Here is a 13647-nt window from a genome sequence, read left to right as displayed (position 1 = left end):
GATATTATGTACATATGCCCCACTCCCCTGAATTGCAAGAAGTTCCAGGAGCTACCGTACAACCTGGGTTCAATCATGCTTAAGAGGCTAAGGGTGCAATCCTAACTCCTTATGTCAGTGCTTTCCAGCACTGGTAGAGCGGTGCCAATGGGACGTGTGCTGCTTCCTGTAGGAGGCCTCCTCAAAGTAAAGGAATGTTTGTTCCCTTACCTCAGAGCTGCTTTGCCCTTATGTCAGCCCTTATGTCAGGGGTTAGGATTGTGCCCTAAATTACTGAAAGCTTATAGCCTCTCTGTAATATTTATTTAAAAACGTGTTTGAGCACTGGATGGAGGACGTAGCATGATTCTGCACACATCATTAGCTACATTTTTCCTGTGAGCAAATCAGAAGCTGCCTGCTCTTCTTGGTTTCCTCTGCAATCTCTGCCAGATCAAATCCCAGCTTACCCTCACTGGCTCTTTCAGCCCATGCTGCCTCTTTATCTTAGTACACCTAGGCCCCTCTTCTCATGTAGGCTTAATTGAGGGTCCTGATGAAGACCCCCAGTCCAGGAGTTTCTTGGGTCATCAACATTTTTTAAGCCTCTTTTGTCCATTCCAGGCAAAGTGGCTAAACACGACACCTGTGTATGGCTCTGGTGCCAAACATGTTCATAAGATCAAATCCCAAACTTGCAGCAATACCCATACTGAAAACAATTTTCTCCATTTATCCAAACTACACAACATAAGACTGGGTTCAAGGAAGATCAATGAATTTCATTCCCCTTGGGTTTTTTTTTCCCAATGTATAGAATCTTAATTCACCAAAACAGAACATGGAAGATATGTTTGCTTCAGTGAGGTGCACATGGAGGCCTAGAATACTTAGAATGCTGAACTTTGACCAAGGAGACCTGGCTTCTAATTCCCACTCAGCCATGAAGCATGCTGAGTAATCTTGGGCCAACCTCTATCCCTCAGCCTCACTTACCAGAATGGTTCAATTCCCATGGGGGCAGGACAAGAGTGGCATAAAAATATGATGGATAATTTTTAAAAGGTTAAAAAAAATATTGCTTTGAGCAACTGCATTTCTTTATGCAATCCGAACTTTGAAGTACAGGGGGAGGCCCCATATCCACAGATTGACTTATCTATGGATCAGAGCCTCCCCTGCACACACCCTCTCTGGAGGCAAGGATTAGGCCTGGGAGCGAGGGAGAGACAGCGGCAGGCTCTGTCACCATATCCTACCTTCTCTCCCTGCCCAGATAGCCTGAGACAGGTCTCCTTCCCTCTGTACCTGCTCAAAATGCAGGTGCAGAGTTGAAGAGACCTACTGCCGCTGGCTGGTGTCTACCCTGAGTAAGGGAGCAAACACTAGGAGACTTCCAAGCCATGTGTGCTGGAAACCATAGAATTTGGCAGTTAATGTGTGCTAAACAATGTGTGCTAAACAATTTACATACTGTATATTTTATCATCCAAATGCATGTTTTAGACTCATTTCCAACAGATGGGATACACAAACAGGTAGCATAAAGCTCCCTAGAGCAAAACAGGGTATATTTCATAGAGCAGTTAAAAAGAGAAGAAACATTTTGTTTGACAGAAAAGCTCCATTAAATGAAGCTCCTTCTCTCAGGCTTAATGTCCTTTTCCTGGTTTAGGGCAAAAACAAGCTCTGAGGTTCCTATCAAACTGGTAAAGCGTTGCCTCTAGGAAACACTTCCTGGACCACACATAAGAGTGGAATATTTGGGTAGAAAAATATACTGATAAAACATACTGATAAAGAAAAAAACCTTGTTCTGTTGTATAATTGTATGTTTTTGTTGTAAACCACTCTGAGTGGTCCTTAGGGCTGGAAATATCTGAAATAAATAAATAAAACGTTCTTTACCTTCAAATATTTTCCAAGGCTACTGAACCATGGAAACAAAGATTATGAGAGAACTGTTCTTCTCATGACTTTCTTCTCAGAAGCGTCTTAACCAATTTTGTTTTAAAGTACTTGTCAGAGATGTTGGGGAGTGTCCAGTGATGAACATTGGGGTTAAAAAAAATTCTAGCTTCACATTTGCACTCACAGAGTCGAAATTGTCTGTGGCCATCCAGGAAAGATGGTGGGGTGGTGTGTACAGCTCACTGAAAACCTCAACTGGGCATGACAACTACCAAAGGCAAATTTCAAGCTATGGAGGAGTAAATCTCAAAAAGGTAAACTTCACCTCTCTACTGGGATGGCTGTGTGAGGAAATGCTAAAGCACCTGAGATTTCTTTATAAAAAAACAACTAAGTGAAGACATGGCAGAAGTTTGAATGCTGTGGAGAAAATGTTTCAGGAGAAAATTTTTCCCCTCCCACTTAACTCCAGAACAAGGCTTTCATCATTTTCAGCAAACAAAGTTTAAATAATAAATGTTTTTGAAAACTTTATGCAGCAAGGGATTAAAAACTAATGCGGGGTTGTGCCAGTGAAATAGAGTCCAGTGAGATCAAGCTTTGAAAAGTGGGAACAGCTTATTCTGAACCAGATATTCTATAACCACGCTGTCAAAGAGAAAGGAGTTTGGCTTCTTCCAGAGTTCACAACAGAGTTCCATCACTTGACAACTGCAACATTAAACAGTGACTTTCATTGACCCTCCCAGAGAAAACCTGTGTATAGTACACTGTCACCTCAAATGCATGTGTGCACATTTTTCAGTTTCTCTATACTTGATGACGAGATTCTTGATGTTCTGGCAACTGGATGAGTGAACTGACCCCATTAAAAAGCATCAGCACCAAGGTCATGAGAAGGGATATGACAGATCCATCTGTCACATACACTCATGCGTTAAGTAGTCTTATAAGAGAGATGGGCAAAGAGATACCACCAATAAAGTTATTTGTCTAAATTCCCTGTCCTACTTAATGTGCTAATTCTGGTTTAAAGATAAAGATGAAGGGGGACAAAAAGGAATAAGGCCTAGGTGTGTGATGGATTGGCACTGAACCATCAGTGGCCCACCAATGCATCCATCCTCCTTGAAGAACATCATATGTAGTTAGGAAAAAAGGCTTTGGGAAGACCCACCTAAAATAGGCATCCAATGACTTCTCCCTACCAACTTCAAAAGCATCTTTCAACATCCAGCTTTACACTAATTGTAAATGTTAGGAGTAGATAGAATTTAAAAAAAAACTATTCTACTCATATATGTTTATAGCTATTTAGCAGAGGACAGGTGGAAATGATGACATGGCTACTTACAAGAGGTTTTTGTATTAACAAATGTGCTTCTAGTTGTTCCGGTGTTATTTGAGCTTTTAAACATTTAAGAGCAATTTACAATTCCACAATGACAAGTAGTTCCATCTTCCCTAATCACTTTTCCCCCCAAAAAGGATAATTGTTATTATGAGGAAACCTTTCAGTGCCACAGCTCTGAGCATTAATGGGATAATGTCAAGGTTCATCATCATGTAAGTTCATAAATTGTACACCTACATTTGAACTTCTGCCTTTGTTCAGACTTCAGTGGTTTTGGTGCACAAAGGCCTGGAGTAAAAACTGGTGAATTGGGATTCCCATGTTTGACAGAAACTCAAATTCTAGCCTCCAACAACTGTAATGCAGCAAATGCAAATCACTGATAAAGGGCTCCTAAACATTTATTTGAAAACAGTGTTATGTTAATTTTTAACATGGCAAAATCCACCATTCGCCACACCAGAGCAAGCACATGGGTTTTGTTTTTGTTTTAACGCCATGTTCAAAATGGTAGCTTTTCACCAATTGTTCAGATTGTTAATAGGTCAGTGTAGGAGGTCTATGCTATCTTCATTGCAGATAATAAAATGTATACATAAAATTAGCAGATAGCTATGAATGTTGATTATGGAGACTGTCTGAGGAATCCCTGTCTGAGGAAACCCATATATAAGAATGCAATTTCTCATCATTTGTAGACATTTGTTCAATGTCTGAGAATGTGAAACTTGTGTTTAATTTTAAAAAATTGTAATCTTACATAACCTTCTCTCTTACATAAGAAAAATGTTTGCCAACATAATTATATTGGGATCCTGATCTTCTAGAATACAAATTAAGGTGATTCAGAAATGTTCTTTCAGATAAAAATCTTATTTTATTTTATTGAGGGCAGGAGGTCTGGTCTAGAGGGTAGAGCCTCCGTTAGCCCAAAGATAACATCTGCAGGTTGTCAGTTCGAGACAACTGGCAGCTCAGTGAACAGCGAGACCTTGAAGCAGCTGCCAAGCTGAGCTGAGTTATTCCACCTGCTCTTTGGTGTGAGCAAAGCAGCATCTTGGCTGCCCTTCAAGTGAGAAATGAAGGAGCTGCTTGTCAGCCAGCGTGGGAGGCAACTGGGGGCCAGAAGTGATACCAGACCAGAAAGATGCATCTGAAATGTTGTGCGGTTCTTGAAAGACCGAGCCTTTCTGTTATTATAAAAATCCCCTCGGGGGTTTAGAGATAGACTGCCTATGCAAACCACCTTGAATAAAGTCAGAGGAGTAATCCGATGACCAGAAAGGCAGTATATAAATACCATTATTATTATTATGTTATCCAATACTGAATTGACCTCTTGGGAAAAAAAATTATCACCATTTTGAAAATTTTGTAATTTTAACACACACATTTTGTCCCTCAACTGTAAGCTCATAATGTCTCTTTTCCAGAAATATATAATCCTTTCCCAACCTTCATGGAGAAAAATAGTCTTGGGAATTCAGTACGCCTACAGGGCATAAGCAGAGAAATATTCTATTTTGTAAGATTTCAAAGTGTGGGATTGTGACTGTAACTATACAAAATAAATCCTTAAGGACATAATCCTGCCCTTCACTTGGGCCAGCGCATCAGCCCAGGAGGGTTGCAAATGTGCCATAAGGCACGTTTGCGGCTCCTCAAGAGTCAGCTAGGCCGGCCTGCGGAGGCTGAAACAAGGAGGCACTGAGCCTTGCATCAGCCTGGCTGGGCCGACACAAGGCTCTTTGGTGGGTGGGAGGGAGGTGTTCCTGGGCAGGGGGAGGGCGAGCGGGGGGAGGGCGAGCGGTGGGCGACCCCAAAAGCGGGTGGGCGACGAGTGGGAGGCAGGGCTGGAATCCGGCAGTTATGCTCGATCCCAACCCCCGTTCCCAGGGGGATCAAAGCGGCTTAAAGTCACTCTGCTCTCCTTGGACTTGCGTCACCTCAAGAGCTGGTGCAAGTCCGAGGAGACCCATAGGGGCAAGAGTGCCTTGCCCAGAGGTAAGGGCAAAGGTTTCCCCTTGTCTCTGGCTGAGCTGCTTTTGGCTCATATCCTGCACCGGATACCGCGCAAGCCTCCTGGTTTTATTCCAGCGCAGAGTAGGATTGCGTCCTAAGAATGTTAAGAACTGCCTTGCAGGATTAGGATCTATGTGGTTCAGCCTTATATTTCCAACCCAGTCAACCAGAAGCACCTAGGAAGCTCCATATAATGAGTAATGCTCAGATGTTAAGAGGGTCAAACAAGGGTCCATTCTCTTTATCTTTTGCACTGGTCCCTCTAGCTAGCATTAGAAGGCAACAGGGGTCATGATTTGTCTAAAACTGATGTGAATTAAGAGGCGGAGCCAGGGATTTCATCAAGTGCTCCCTCCCCAATAATTCAACCCCTGGGCAGATTGCTTCCCCTGCAGATTGCTTGGTACTTCTTATTCAGAGGTCTCATGTCTTTCTATATACATGCAAGTTTCATTTCTCTACAACAGTTAGTACCTACTGATAGAATGGTGCAGCTTCCTTTCTCATGCTGATTGTGATGTATGGGATTTGAACCCAGGATTTCTTGCACCCAAAGCAAGTATATACATTAATACCTTGACTTTCATCGTTTTGCTCTTTTAGCAATTTTCAGTTGCAATAGTAAAACACTGCAAATTTCATCCAGGTGCTTTACTCTTTTGTTCATTTTCATCCAAACTTCCAAAGTGTTTGTTGATGTTCTTATGTTTATTTTTCTTTTATTTTTGCTTATTTAGGTTTTCACACATTCACATGTATTATTTGTTTTTCAGTGGCAAATAAATTTGCACACTAAATAAGGTTATGCTTTGACATTTATCCATTTTTTTTACTTTCATCCATGCTCTGGTCCCCAACAAGATCAAGAGCAAGGTATTGCTGTACTGTTCTGATATAGAAACCTTAAGATACTTTCATCCTGCCCCTCCAACCCCGCAGAGGCTACCAGGGCATAAGAGTTTAAATCATAATGCAACTTAAAACAAAAGACATGTTTAAGATGAGATGTTAAAACAGTAACCATTTAAAAGAGCACTGCAATAAACACAGTTTAAATTGATGAGGCTAACCTTAGCAGGCCATGAAAGCTAAAAGAACAGCTACCTAATATATATCAAGCACCTGTCAAAATAAAAAGGCATGTACTAGGCATTTAAGACATCCCAATGTCTGTCATTTGGACTTGAAGAAATTCCTCAAGCAGAGTGCTACTACTGAAAAGGCATGACCCCACCAATCACTGAGAGCACAGAACCTCACTGAGATCACAAAACAAGGTCCGGGCTGATGACTAAGGCAGTGCAGAAATATGCGGAGGGTATGATCCTTCAGTTATCCAGAACCCACAGCCATGTAGGGCTGTAAAGTTAATAAACCTATACAGCTACAGGCAGCCCAGCAGACTAAAGCACACTTATTCAGTAGCAAGTCTCAGTGAACTCAGTGGGACATTTGCTTACTTTGAACATTTGCTGTTCCCACATTTGGTTCCCCTCCCCTCACAAGAGCAGCTGGATAAAGAAGGTACATGGGGACTGACCTGCCACAGCAGTATCCATTTCATCTTCCTCCAAAGATTCTTGAGTACAAAGACCGGCCAGAGGCGAAAGTGGATAGCTTGTGCTGAGATTCAAACCCAGCATGAAGTTGTGCACTTTGCCTGCCCGCCCTTCTCTGGTGGTGAAAAGGGCGCTGTCACCCACAAGGGCCATAAGCATGCGCTGCACCCAGCTTTCCTGGCTGCTCTGTAGATGCTCTTTTTCAACATCAGGGTTTTCTGTGCCTAGATGCAAAGGATGAGCAGGAACGGTCAGAATGTATAACATGCAAAAATAACTTTAAAAGTTGTTGGCTTATTTTATACAGGGACAAACCATTTAAAACCATTGAGTGCGAGATAGACCACTTTGCACGTGCAACATGACAAAACCCTGTTTCATTCACCTTCGTAAAAATTTGTTTAAAGAAAAGGTTTTTCTTTTAATACCCACCTTCTGAGTCTGGACTTTTAATATTGATGGTTAAAGTTTTATGCTGATTGTTTTTATGGGCTGTATTTTTACTGACTGCTGTTGGTTTTTAATGAGATTTTTAGGTTGCATATTGATTTTAGGTAATTTTAATGCTTATATTTTTATACTGGTATTGATTTAATGTTTATATTTTATATTTGTACTGTATTTGTCTTTATATTGGTATTATTGTAAGCCACTTAGAATGCCCATTTGGGAGATTAAGCAGGGTATAAATTTGTAAATAAAATATAATTAAATACAAATATTCCAAGATGCACCAGAGGCTGTCAATATTAAAACAACACTTCTTCCATTTATGTTTTATGAGGACTTCCACCATCACAGAGAATGAATGAATGCCACTAAACTCAGGCAATATCTTATGGACAAACTTCAACTGACACAGAAGCATAGGGAATGATGTTTCATCAGACTTTTTTTTATTAAGAAAAGTCACTTCTGAGGGCTGCTGTTTTAAGAAGAGAAAGGATGTTTAACTAGGTCTCCACTAGCTCTTCTGTAGCTCCAAATGTTCCCCCAGATGTTTCCAACAGGGATTCCAAATACATGCTTATCCTTGGGGGGAGGGTCGCCATTTGGAGTAGAAAACTTGTAGTAGCAATAGTAGTACTGGTCATAGCAGAGGTGTATAGATATACCAGCATAAGGAGAGACTTGCCAAATCCTTGGGGGGAAAAAAAGCCAGCCATAATTTCTAAAGCACAGGACTCTACCTTCAGACTCATAAAATTCTCATAAGCTTTCATGAATTCTTCAGTGTAAAAAATATTTGGGGGTAAATCTGATGCTGTAATTTCTGCTATGAGAAATACAGATTCAGCCAATGTTCACTTTAAAGGGTTGAGCTTATCCCATTAAAAAGCATACTACGTGTTGGAGTGGTTTGCAAGTTTCAAACCAAACACCAGAAATCACATGCTGTAAAAAAGCATATATCCCAACTGAATGTTTTGTTGTCTGCTTTTAAGTCATTCATTGCTGCAAATTAATTTGCATATTACTAAAAAGTAGCCTTAAATTCTGACATAATGACTAAAGTGTAAAATAGCTTTTGTTAACCAAACACCAAATTAACACTCTGTTAGAAGGAAAAGGCAATCATTCTTATTTTCTTCACTGTTTTTTATCCCATCAAAGACACCAGAACCACAATACAAAACTCAAACAAGCTTTGAGTTTTCAGGCCACTGATAAAAACTGAGCCACACCAATTAATCAATTAAAGTGAGAGTTGGTAATCTAGTAGATTACCAACTAGAGATGACTACTAGAGATGAAATATTTGCAGCCCTACAAGATCACTGCCTGTAACCTATGAAGAAAAAAAGTTACTTGGAATTTAATGAGAAAAATACCAATTTGAACATATTATACATATCAAGGAATCCTCTCTTTTTCAAAAATGATAGACTGAAGATGGAACAGTTGCCTTCTCTTTGCTTTACTAATTTGCAGGAAGCAAAATATTCCATCACAAGAACTGGTTTGGGAAGTGGAAGTTACTTGCATGAGTGCAAAAGCACAATGACAATTTTTCTGAGAATGGAGATATCTGCCCAGGTGAGCCAAGATATTATGGTTATGTTTCTCAATAGCATTTTTCATTCACATCTACAAATATGGTTTATTTCATGTAAAACAGGACATTTAAGATACTTTTTCAGTCCAACTCTAACATCGGATTTACGGCCAACAATGTCCTGTTGCCATAAACTGGTTGCCAACAGTGTGCCGATATAACCTAATTATTCATGAATTTTTCACCCATGGTTTTATCTCAACTTGATAAGGGCCCTTTAAATTAAAGAAAAACCATCCCTTTACTCAGCCTTGCTTGCTACTGTAATGCGGGAGAGTGCAAACAAACTCTTTCCAGGGGCTTAGATTCAGTTCACTCGGACCTCTCAGTTTCCCCTGGAGCATGCAAAAGAATGCAAAGTAGAGGTGATAGTCACTTCTGCTTTACATTCTTTCCACACACTCCAGGGGGAAGGGAGGGGTCGCTGGAGTGAACTGAAACTAAGCTGTTGATTGCCTGCCTGCTGCCACTCTCCCTCATTACAATGGTAGGTAAGGCTATTTTTAAACCTCTGAGTAAAGGGACTTTTTTTAAAAAAAAATGATTTCATTTAACATGATTTTCAGCACCCGCAAGGGTTCTGGTAACAGAACCTCCGAGGATGCCAAGACACAACCTGTATAGAGCAAAGTGGTGGCGGTATAAGCAAGGGGTTCGTTGGCGAAGGGGAAGTGTTGAGGCACATTAGGGGAGAAACCAGGAGACACGTTCAGGATAGGGAAGGGTGGATAAGCCAGCTATTGAGCATGCTGGATCTTACCTCCCCAGCCTTCTCTCTCCTCTGAGATATGCCATCAAAAAGGCTGGCGTATGCCCTAGAAGATCTATAAGCAGCCTGTAGACTTTTGCGGATGAGTTTTTTTTAAATTTACCTCCCATTTGCCTTCCCGCTGCCCCCTCACCATAGCACATACTGCTTACCTTTTTGGCACATAATACATGCTATAGGATGACAGGGGATAGGATTGGGTCCTTTATTTTATTTTTTAATTCTTGATAAGCTCTCAGGAAACTCCCAACATTTTCTACTTTTTTCCAATTAACATGCGACCTTTCCTTCCTTTCTGCTATGACTTGCTCTGGCGTGACAAACCAATAAAACATTTGCAGTAAGTAGTAATATGGAAACCGTTGTGTTTGATCATTACCTTTTGGTCCCTGTGACTCATCATCACTGTCCGAATCGTTGCTCACCAGATGCCGCAGCCTGATATTTTCTGTAGGAAGAAGAGAAAGAAATTCTCTGGTAGGGAACTTAGGAACAAACCCAGGGAGACAACAGCAAGTTGAGGAGAGTGCTTGAGAAGAGGATACAACACGGTCACAACCATGTTATCAGAAAGTTAGTGTCAAATTTTTCATTATTTTACTCTGAGGGATTTCCCATATCCATGAAACTTAACGGATCACTAAATAAAAGCTTAAGTAGCTTAAAGAAATTGTAAATATTGAATACATTATGTTGTCTGACAAAAGATCATAAAACAGATAACTACTGTTATAAAGCTGTTTTCTGTTCAACAGCTTCCTTTTTCTCGTTCCACAATGTTTAAATAGCCACACTATGTTTATCAAAACCAAAGAAAACTCAGTTGTAAAGTTTTTGTTTTTTTTAATGTTTCAGCTGTTCTTAAGTTAATTGGCTTAGGACCCAATCCTATCCAATTTTCCAGCACTGGTGCAGCCTCAATGCAGCCCCAGGGTAAGGGAACAAATGTTCCTGTACCTTAAGGGGGCTTCTGTGACTGCTGCACCATCACAAGAGGCAGTGCATTACCCATTGGCACAACTGCACTGTGGAAATGACACTGTGGAAACTGACACTGGAAAATGGGATAGGATTGGGCCCTCAAGCAGTTATTATAGGGAATATGCTAGATGAGATGAGAGCAGTAATCTTTTTCTAATCTGCAGAAGAGCATAACCAACAAGTATTCCTTTATTTATTCCAACAAGTATTCCTTTATTTATTTAAAACATTTATATCCCACCCTCCTATTCCCATGGGGACCTCGAGGGCAGCTACCAATATATAGTGGGCCTGCCATAACTGCAGGGGGTGTCGGTTCCGAGACCTTGTGTGGATACCAAAAATTACAGATGCTCAAGTCTGCAGATAAAATGGTGTAAAATTGCATAAATAGTGTGAATTGTCTCACAAATGAGATACAAATGCTGGAGAGTTATCTACAAAATGGCAGAAGGTTACAGCAGTATGTGAAATTTGCAGGGTACGTGGAATATTTTTTTTCCCCAAATACATTTCCGATCTGTGGTTGGTTAAATCCTTGGATGTGGGACCTACGGATATGGCAGACCCACTGTAATTTAAAACATAGCAATTCAACTCAATCCTTCATCTTTTGTCTTTCCAGGCTAATCCAAATAATTTGGTAACTTGAGATCACACTGATTTGTATGCTTCCAGGGTGAAGGGGAACATCTGTTTGTGGTCTCCTGTCACACAGAGGACTTTCCATTTGCAGACTTGGCAGTAGGAAGATAAGCAGTTACTGATCCATCCTGTCTCAACATTGTACTGCCAGCCACACAGCCATGGACACAGCAGTTACAAAGGACTTTACATCCTTAGACTCCCATCTCAGTCTAAGGAAGAGACTGACAGCTCAGTCCTAAAGGTGGCAGTGCTGACGGGTGCAGCAGCATCGAAGCAACCACTGCTGTGTCTTACAGCCACACAGCAGATGCAAGAGGTCTCCTCAGGGGAAGGGAACTTTTGTCCCCTACTGTTGGGGAAAGCCCCAAGTCCCACAATGGGGTTTCTCAAGTCTGTGCAGGCTGTTTTGCCAGCACAAACTTGAGAGACTCTGTGTCAGACAAGGAGACTTCCGGCCTGACACAGAGTTCAGGATGCAGTGGAGCAGGGCTCCACAGCTCCCACCCCCTCCTCCCCCTCTTACCTAGCTCTGGGCAGCATCCAGCCAGTGCCAAGCTCAGCATCACTGGCGCTGGCTCTAACTCAGTGCGGGGTGCCGTAGGCGTGCTTTACAGTACATTTGCAACACCCAGCACCAGCGGGGCACTCGTACCGCCAGCACTAAAGAGTTCAAGACTGGGCTGAGATAGGATTCCCCAGTCTTGCTGAACTCCACAAAGCCCCCCCCCCCGAACCACATCAATGCCCAGTTCTGTGTTACTTCACTGGTGTGGCTACTGCCACTGAAATCATTCCCACATTGCCATGGTAACGTGTCAAAACATCCTCATATGTGGGTAAGCCACATCACATGAGTCCCTTCCTCCCAACAACAGCTTTGCACTTCTCAGTAATCACTGATAGAGGAAGATAGAGTATATTTATTTATGGTGTCTCCTTATTCTTTGAACAGTACTTTCGTTTTTAATATGCAATGTATCAGCATCAAAAATGATCGGAGCCTTGCCTTTGTGATCCTATTGCTCCCAAGCTGCAATTGCTGCCTCTTTGAAAGGTATTTTTCAAGGCTCTTTCAGGGCATTTTCCTTCCTCCTCCAAAAGGATTTCCATTCTGAGTTTTCAAACACTGTAATTGAATGGGGAATTCCCCTTCTGAATTCATTCTGCAGATCAATTCTTACTATTACTTAATCCCTTTCTCTTCCTCTTGTGCCACAGAAATCCTGGGTGATTAAACCCAATGCAAGAAGGACTTCACTATCTGCATGCTCTGAGGATCAGTACTGAAATACTGATCACTGCACTGACCTTCCAGGCCTTTATTCGAAGAAATAAAACACTAAAAGGCATTTTGTGCGACAAAGTTCAGAGAGGCAGCTTTGCTTGATGCTTGTGCTGAAAAGTTTAATTAATACATAAGTAGGAAAGGATGGAAGTGGGTCCTCCAGGTAGTCTGTCTAGCTACATTTCTGTTCTTCAAGAGGAAGGGTAGTGAGAGAGAAGGAAGGACAGCACAAGAGTAAGGCACAAGCACTCTGAGTTAACCAGAGAGCATGCACTATCAGAGAAGAGAGAGCATCTTGTCCCCCTACCACTACCTAGCCTTATTGTCCTCTGCTGGTACATGCACAACAATACATCAATGCTCCATATTCCAACAGCTATAGTATATTTATACTATATCATTCTGATAGTAATCTGTACTATATATAATTAAGGGTACATAGGCTTTCGTTCCCCGTGAGCCAGCAAAAACCAAGCTATATCATAAAGTGTCCTGGAGACTTTTGAGACCACGCTTTCAACTCACACCAGAACCAACTCCGTTTGTCTCCATTCTATCCATAGACTCAAAGGCTCATATCTTATTTTGAAGGACACAAGTTTTCCAGCCAATTCAAAATTTTGACTCTTTAAAATGAATCTGGAAGTAGAGACTGGTTAAAAATGTTGTTGAAGGGAGGGGATCTGAAATTACAGAATGTGAATAGGAACTTGTGTTTCATAGTTAATTTGAGAGGAGCTGTATGACAGTCAATGACCGGGAACCTATTTCCTTGCGAAAGTTGCCTAGAGTCATCCCAATGACTCATTATTCAGAACTTTCAATATGAAAGTTCACTATGAAAGAGTCTCAGACTAGGTCAGTGCAGGTCAGTGTGATTTTTCAACAATTCTTCTATTTCACCAATAAATGTTTACTTTGAAAACATTTGCATTCAGAAAAAATTAACAGATGAACATTTCCCAACAACATCTTTGGCTTGATGACTTTTATGAGTGTCATGTCCTCATGCAAGATACATCTGCATGCACGACTATGCAGATCGGTATCAGGACTATGTCATGGCAACTTTACAGATTTTTT

General features: G+C 41.2%; 1 protein-coding gene across 2 annotated transcripts in view; it reads right to left on the bottom strand.

Annotated features, from left to right (window-relative positions):
* Positions 1-13647, bottom strand: part of PLA2G4A (phospholipase A2 group IVA) — an 80364-nt gene that overhangs the window by 20279 nt on the left and 46438 nt on the right. For both annotated transcript variants that reach the window (XM_066623972.1, XM_066623973.1), the window contains exons 13-14: positions 10030-10098; positions 6807-7049 (exon numbers count right to left, since the gene is read on the bottom strand). In XM_066623972.1, the coding sequence (XP_066480069.1) occupies positions 6807-7049; positions 10030-10098 (312 nt within the window). The remainder of the gene's footprint in view (positions 1-6806; positions 7050-10029; positions 10099-13647) is intronic.

Source organism: Tiliqua scincoides, chromosome 4 (genome assembly GCF_035046505.1).
Source record: "Tiliqua scincoides isolate rTilSci1 chromosome 4, rTilSci1.hap2, whole genome shotgun sequence".
NCBI classification, from domain to species: Eukaryota; Metazoa; Chordata; class Lepidosauria; order Squamata; family Scincidae; genus Tiliqua; species Tiliqua scincoides.
The sequence above is the reverse complement of the archived record's forward strand: the minus strand, read 5'-3'. Positions and strand labels throughout refer to the sequence as shown.